Source organism: Dromiciops gliroides, chromosome 2, assembly GCF_019393635.1.
Source record: "Dromiciops gliroides isolate mDroGli1 chromosome 2, mDroGli1.pri, whole genome shotgun sequence".
Classification (NCBI taxonomy): Eukaryota; Metazoa; Chordata; class Mammalia; order Microbiotheria; family Microbiotheriidae; genus Dromiciops; species Dromiciops gliroides.
Window position 1 is genome coordinate 260,667,352 of NC_057862.1, and position 7,834 is coordinate 260,675,185.

Genomic DNA, 7,834 nt, shown 5'->3' on the forward strand with positions numbered 1-7,834 from the left:
GGCAAAATTACAAAGGTACAGATCAAATCTCTAGTTAAGTGACCTCCAAACTTTGATTTCATACCCCTATCAGAATAAAATGTTCAAACACATCCCTAACATGAACATTTATTTAAATTGTATAAATTATATTTGCATAAGTGTATATTTGTTTAATTGTATAAACTATAAAACATAAAAGTAAATATTAATAATGAGCTAATGATTAATTATTGAGCCTAGAGTCAATAAGAAGCCCCTGAAGTTTATTGGGTAGGAGAGTGACATGGTCAGGGCTGTACTTTCAGAAACATCGCTTCCGCAGATGTGTGGAAGACAGATGGGGGTGGGGGGTGGGAAGCTGAGGCACAGAGACCATTTAAGAGGCTATTGCAATAGTTCAAGTGAGGTGGCCACTAGGCTATGTAGGTAAAGGAGACAAATGGAAGAGATGTTTACGGATATAAACACAGATTTGCCAACAGATTGGATATACTTGGTCAAGAGACTAAAACGCTTGACAGTAATAGGAAAATCTGGAAGAAGGGAGGGTTTGGAAGGGGGAGATAATGTAATGAGATCTATGACTTGTGACAACCCATACATGCCTGCTTGAACTGTGTTAACCGATAATGTCCCACCCAAAATAAAAAGAGACAGGGCTTTTCTTAGTCCTGGATCAGAGGAAAAGCTTGGTACAACTTATTACCTATGACAGCTGTGGAGTGATCTAGGAGGGATGACAGTGAGAAAAGAATTCTCCCAATAGCATCTGCATAGCTGCAACAATGGGTTCCCAAGTACCAATGTAACTCCCCCAAGCATCCAATGCCTGGCTCAGAAGGAAGATTAGGAGGTGGTACAATGGGAGGGTCAGCTTAAGGGAATGCTAGCTGGGAAAAGGAGTTAAGTGTGACTGCGTTGGATCCATTTCTCCTGGCTGGCTTTTGTGAGGAAGGTGAGATGTGACTCTTCTCCCCACCTTGCAGCTGGTTGATCACATACCCCTTGGGGTCGGGCAACCCCCCCCCCCACCTTTGGAGTCCAATGCTCTAGTGCGTCAGCAAGGGAAGTGATGGTTGCCATGCCAAGGAAATCAGTCCTCAAGAGATTCTCTAACCATGGAATGTTAAGAACCAAACCCTCTCACTGGACAGAAGAGGAACTGGTAAAAGAGATTACCAGAAATTTAAGCGCCACTTGTGCACACAAGAACAAAACCAGCATCACCGCCAAATGTTTCTTGAAAAAAACCTGGGGGTTTATTGATTTCTAAACTGCAAACAGTCGTTACAAAAAGATTTTTCTTTAAATAAACTCACACAAAGGAAAAAGAAATAGAAAGCATCGGTAGTGAACAGTAACAGGAAAAAAGTAATTACATTCATCTTTGTGTATGTATGTATGTGTGTGTTTGAGTTCTGTTTACACTGAAATTGGAAAACTCCAGACCTGGAACACTGAACCACAAATCTGGGCTCAGAATGTCTTGAGTAGAACATGGGAAGTCCAAGGGTTTTGTTTGTTGTTGCTCTTGCTGTTTTTCCCTTTTAGAAGCTATACAAAAAAAAAAAGTTGTTTTCCTTCTTTACTGTTTTATTTTTTTTTTTACCACAACTTTTACATACATTCTAAGTCCTAGCTGTGTAAGATCTAGAAAGAAAGGAACTCAATTTGCAGTCCAACACAAGGGGGGAATTTCTAAAATAAATAATCCAACAGTTTTTTGCATTTTTTTAAATTAATTTTTCATTTTTTTTAAAATAAAATAACCAAAAGGTGTAAAGTTACAAAAAAAAATGTCATTGTAGTATAATATATTAAACTGTGGAAAAAAAGGAAAAAAGACACTTCACAATCTTAAGATTAATATGGAAGAATCATAATTTAAACATAAAAGAATATATTCTATGGATTTGTCATCCCGATAAATATGAACAAAATTAACAAAAAAAGCATAGTTTGGCAATAAATACGTTTTTTGATAAGTTAAATAAGCTTTTTTTTATATTGTGTGCAGTGACAAGCAAAATTTTTGCTCTCCAATTTCTGAAAGTTATACAGTTAAAAACCCAGAAAAAAAAAGCATGGCGTGAGTGCTATAACAATAGTCCTAATGTACTTAATGTACTCTAGAGCAAAAACCATTATAGCTACTTCTACTGGAAATTGTTTTACACAGAAATTGTATATGGAATGAATACCATTCACCACTCACCCCTTATACTTTCTCCTTTTTTTTTTTCTTTTTATAGATGTCACATATATACTGGGGAACTTTTTAGCACCAAAATCAAAAAGTCTTTCATGGTCCACCTAGCATTCCCTTCCTCCCTCCCCACTAAAAAATACAATAAAAAAAATTTAAATCGTTAAAGTCCCACTTATGTCACAAATCTTTGTCCATTCCCAGCCTTCCTTTCTGCTGACCTGCATAGACCCAGGCAAGATTAGTCAAACAAGGGAATAGTAGGATGGGAGGGGAAAGGGTTCAAATGCTACCAGCTTTCTATATGCTGAAGGCCTGGTGGGAATTGTCCCAGGGAGAGGAAGGGAAGGAGGAGGGAGAAGGAGGTTGGGGGGGGGGGGCGGGGTAGATGGGACTGAAATAGAGGTCCAGTTTCTCCTGGCCAGTGGAGGGAGCTGCTGCTGATTCCAATGATGCATTTCCACTCCCCAAAGCTTCCCTCCCTCTTCCTACCCTTCCCTCCCCCTTTACATGTGAAGGGCAGAGTCAAGAAGGCCCACTGGTGCCCTCTGCAGGTAGAGAGGTAATGTAGTCACAGTGGAAAAAAAAAAAGTTAGGTTTAAAGGCACTAAGTTGTTTTTGTAAACTGTTGCTGCTTTTTGCTTTTGTGTTTTGGCACTTAAGGCTTAAGCCAGAGAGAAAGGCAACTACCAACAGTTGGGACTTTTGTCTTTTATGTAAAGTGGGGTAGAAAATTGATGAGGATTTGGGAGAAGGGAGTGGGAGGGAGGAAGTTCAAGCTAGAGAAGGCTACAGACAAATGGACTTGTCGTTATGTTAGGTGGGACAAAAAAGGGGTGAGGAGTGGGGGGTATTCCAAGGCTAGGAGAAAGGGGTTGAGCTTAACCTTGTTAATGTAGAAAGGCTGTAGGGAAATTGATGAGGGGAGAGGAATCTGGGGGAGAGGAGGGAATTGAGGGGAAAATAGGAAGGGGGAAACCCTCCCTGCCCTGGTTAGTCATCTGAGATGGAGAGTCTGCTGAAGATGGGGAGGCGCCTTGAGTTGTCCAAGGTAGGGGAGTCTGAACCACTGTGGCTACTGCTGGAACTGCTCAGGTAGCCCTCCTGGTCCGAGAGGGAGTCCTGAGGGCTGGGGGGAGAGTCAAACATGTGGGGGGATTCTGACATGGGTCGGAAGAGGAAGGTAGTCGGGGAGCCACCCCCAGGCACCCCCATGCTGGGGGCAAAAAGGCTGGCCAGCTCCTGGCTGGAATAGGCAAAGGGGTTGTTGGCGCCATCGGGCAAGGTGGGTGAGCCCAGGAGGTCATCGGCGCTCAGGATGGGAGGTGGGGTGATAGAAGTGGGGCTGTCCAGCAGCCCCGTGGTAGCAGCGGTGGCGGCACTGGGGAAGCCAGAGAAACTGAAGCTGTGGTGGAGGCGGGGGCGGTCAGCGGAGGGGTCCCGGCCCCCTGCCAAGGCCCTACGCTCCTCAGCATTGTGGATGAAGTGGCATCGGGGGCCGTAGGGGCAGAAGCCAATGGTGTGGAAGGTACGGCACAGCTCTGTTTTGTACTTGGGGTGGCGGGTGAGGCTTCTCAGCTCGTGGATGCCATGGGCAAACTGGCACTTGTCTCCATACTTGCAGGCTCCGTTCTCCTCAAAGGGGCGGCACAGCTCTGTCTTGTAGCGGCTGGAGTTGACCTGGCCTCCCCCCGGCTGCTTCTGGGGAGGCAGGAGCCGCTCGCCCCCCTCCGAAAAGGAGCGGTCCCTGAAGCGGCTGTCCCTGGAACTGAGAGCTTGGGACGGCTCCCCTGCCTTCAGGCTGCTCAGGAGCTGGTTCTGGTGGAACTTGGAGCTGGGCAAGGTGACCGAGTGCCTCCGGGGAAAACCCCCACCCGCTGGGGTGCCCACCGCCTTCCTGTCCAGCAGGCAGCCCCCTGGGCTGGAGGGGCTGTAGTTGAGCATCTTGTTATTCTGTATGGGAAAAGACAGAGAAGAGAAGGAGGGAGAAGAGGGAGAAGAAATGAGATGACAAACAGAGGGAAGCAACTGGTGTCTACTCCCCAGCAAGCTCCAGCCCCAGCACACCCCCTCTCCCCTTTCCTTCCCTCCTCAGCACAGTATCTCTTAACCAACTCTCCGCAAATGCTCTTCTCGATCATAACACTAAGTTTCCACAGTCCTTACCCGAGGCCACAAGCCTCAATCAACAGGCAATCAACAAGTATTTAAGTGCTGGGGACTCCAGTACAAAGGATTAAACAATCCTTAATGGCAAAAATATAATGTTCGACACCCCCCCCCATTCTAACAATGTTTCCCTGCCACACCCACTGCCACTAAAGCAGCCCCCCCATTTCATCAAAATGTAACCTGTTTGGCACCCCGGATAGACTTGAAGCCTTCCCAGGGGGCAGCAACCATCCAGTTATTTTCCCCTTTACCCTTCATCAGTCTTTGCCTCGGGCCCCTACACCCCCTGCTGCCAGCTCTCTCTTATAACTTGGGCTAAAAGATCCCACAATGTCTTTGCTTCAAAACACTGTCCCTCTTAAGTCAGACCTCTAGACCTCATTAGCTCGTTACTTCTAGAGAATAACTGGGTAGCAAAATGCTCAAGGATACAGAAGTGGGGGAGGGGAGTGGGGGGTGTGGGGGAGGGTGTCCAGGGAAACAAACTCATTGATAATCTGTAGACACACGCTCTTGTCCTGAATATCTTCCACCATAGTTCTACATCACCACCCCTTCCTCTGCCCACCCCCAACCCTGTGAGGATTCCATTGCAATTAGTCTTTTGGCCGCATGCAAAAACAGGGCAGGATAAGGGCACCAGTGTTTAATCTTTAGAGGAAAACTGCAGATGGGAGGAAAAGGCAAAAAAGGAAGCCTCAATCCCAAGTCTCACTCCCCCCCCCCATCCCCATCCTTTCCTCTATCCTGGGGCGGGGGAAACCACAGACAAGCTTCTGCCCCATAGATTCATACTCCCCCCTCCACACACACATACTCCACTCACACCTGTTAAAAAATATACCCAAAATTTGGAAGGGGAAGGGGAACTGGGCTCTCAGCACCGTGTGGGTGTCACTGTTTGGCCCTTCAGGTCAGCGGTTAGGAATAAAGGCGAGCCCCAACTGCACAAAACCACCCCGGCCAAACCGATTACAGCTTCAGAGCTAAGAGCTGGGTTTCCAACAATGGGGCTCATTTAGAAAGGGGAAGGGGGAGGGGAGAGAAACGGAGGGTGGGGGGAGACAATCACATCAAAGAAGGATTGAAGAGAAAAGTTCCCAGGTGGCTAAAAGCAACACCGCTGAAGAGGAAGGGAAGCAAGAAAAGCGAAAAACTTATTCTATTAATTGTGTGTGTGTTTCAAGTAGTAATTCCTTGCACTTCTAGCTCCAGCCGTGGGAGCAGCAACCAACAGCAGGAGCAAATTGGGAAAAGTTACAGCAAACAAGACCAGACGTGTTTAAAATGTAGTCAAAACACTTTAGCAATTAAAAGTGGCTGAGCAACTTCACCCTTTCAAATGGGGGGGGGGGAAGAACCCAGGACTCGGAGAAAGAAAACTTAAAACACGTCAGCCAGTTGCTACATACATTGCTTTCCCACAATATTCCCAACTTCAAACATCATCTTGCACTCTGCTAAACCACCCTCACACTTCTTGAAACTAGATGTCTAGGGGTCCCATCCAACGCAACTTTTGGAAGAGTCTATATAAACGTCTCAAAAGGCATACACATTTGTCACGACCCTCGAATTTAAGAAATCAGCGTTTCGGATACACAATTCAAGCTTCCAATCCCTAAAAGTCACTGTGCCTACCTACACTCCCCTTCCTCCTGCCTCCCGTAAAAAGCCGGATTTACCCAAATGAAAAGTCTGCAGGCCAAGTGTGTAATTTCAATAGGAAGAGCTTGAGGAGAGACTTAAAACTAACATGAACACAAAACTCTTCTGCAAACTCGTTTTGCAATACCCTTTCTGATCCAATCTTAACCATCTTTCCCACCCCACCAAACCCTCCCGCCACCCCTATCCCCCCCCCCCAAGAAGAACAGATTCTCCTTGAGGAAAGCAATTCAAACTTGAATCAAATCTCAAATTTTATAAGACAAAATTGAAAGGAAGGTAAGCCCAAGATTGACAAGAATTACAAACCAGAGGAAAACACTTTGGGGGATCCGGTGAGAGAGGGAAGGGGGGGAGGGAACGGAGCCGCGGAAGTGTACTTTGAACTTCTTGTGAAACAAATGTAGAATTATTTTTTTTAAAAAGTTTCCAAAAGTCTTTTTGACCACCTGCAGAGAAAAGTAACCGGACAACTGCCGATTCCCCCCTCCTCCCATAGGATTGCTTTTTAAAAATCCCAGTCTCATTTTTCCGGAAATTTTTAACAACAAAAAAGGCAAAAGAAATATCTTCTACAAAAGTTGTAAGTAGAAGGAGAAGGGTAATAATGGGACGGGAAAAAAATCTTGCCCATCTAGCCCTCCTCCCACTTTCTAGGAGCTAAAGGTTTTGTTTTTTAAGCAAAAGTTTAAATTGAAAAACAAAAAACCAAAAACACTTTGACCCGCTTTACCTTGCATAAAACTTCGCTCAAGTCGAAGATAGTTGCAGACACCAGAGCTGTGGTCATCTTCGAAGTTCAAATAGGGGGAGGGGGGTAAAATATATATATATATAATATAATTTTTAAAAAAAGAATCACAGTGTTGGTATGGCACAGCCTCCAGTTTCTCGGGGTTCTGGAGTTCTCTCACTCCAAGTTCCAACCACCCCCTCGGCTTTCAGACTCTCCCAGGCTGCTGAGCTTTTAAGGCCCAATTTATAAAGTTTCAAGACTTGCTAGCTGGAGGAGGAGCTTCTAAACTCATTTAAATGAGGAAGAGGAGGAAAAAAAAGTTGATTGACAACGAGGTTGAATCAGCCATGCGGTCAAACGCAGGGGAAAGAGGAAAAAAAAACTTTCAAAAGAAAGAATGGGGAGGGGAGAAAAGGAAAGAAGAAAAAAAACACACTTAAGCCATACAACTTTTCAGAGGAAAAGTTTAGAGTTCACTCCCTTTGCCGCATGTGCGTTTTAAACGCACCTTGAGTTAAAAAGGGGGGGGGGAGAAGGGGGGAGGATGGAGAAATGGACAAGTTTTTTTTTCTTTTGTCAGCCTCTGAATGTGATCCGTGACATCACATTTATTCCACCCACTTTTTTTTTTCTTTTCTGGAAGGCAGTATCAACTTTCTCTTTTTTTGCTGAGATCTGAATCGGGTCTCTACTTGCAGGTTCTGCGCTTAAAACTTTTTTTAATTAGGTCTTCTTTGAAAACCTAAAAAGTTTTCGTCGTCCTCACTTTGCTCATCTTTCCCCTTTCTTTAGTTTCTTGTTCTTCCCCTTTTTTTGTAAAAGAAGTAGAAGATTTTAAAAGTTTAGATGCTTTCAAGAGCTTTTTAGTCTTGGAGGCAGGACCATAGGGTGCATGAGGTGCATGGCGGGGTGGGGGTGGATAGGAACCCAGGCAAGTTTTTCTTTTTTTCCGCCTCTTGAGAATGACTTTGCGGCGGGCCGCTGGGGCCCGGGGCGGATGGCACGATTCGAGTCCGCATGCCTCTGCACTCCAGCCGCCAGGTTTTGCGGGATGCCTCTCTCGCACGGGG

The 7,834-nt window shown here is 45.4% G+C and overlaps 1 protein-coding gene across 1 annotated transcript; it reads right to left on the reverse strand.

Annotated features, from left to right (window-relative positions):
• Positions 1 to 1,218: 1,218 nt before the first annotated feature.
• On the reverse strand, positions 1,219 to 6,997 carry ZFP36L1 (ZFP36 ring finger protein like 1). The gene is made up of 2 exons (XM_043986181.1): positions 6,762 to 6,997; positions 1,219 to 4,141 (listed from the first exon to the last, which is right to left on the reverse strand). The coding sequence occupies exons 1-2, from the start codon at positions 6,816 to 6,818 to the stop codon at positions 3,182 to 3,184; spliced, it is 1,017 nt and encodes a 338-aa protein (XP_043842116.1). The 5' UTR covers positions 6,819 to 6,997; the 3' UTR covers positions 1,219 to 3,181.
• Between the last annotated feature and the right edge of the window lie 837 nt (positions 6,998 to 7,834).

Excerpts from the sequence above, each read along its gene's own strand:
- ZFP36L1 (XM_043986181.1), bottom strand. The coding sequence starts at position 6,818 with ATGACCACAGCTCTGGTGTCTGCAACTATCTTCGACTTGAGCGAAGTT. Across the intron at positions 4,142-6,761 it reads TGAGCGAAGTTTTATGCAAG|AATAACAAGATGCTCAACTA; the intron begins GTAAAGCGGGTC and ends TTTCCCATACAG.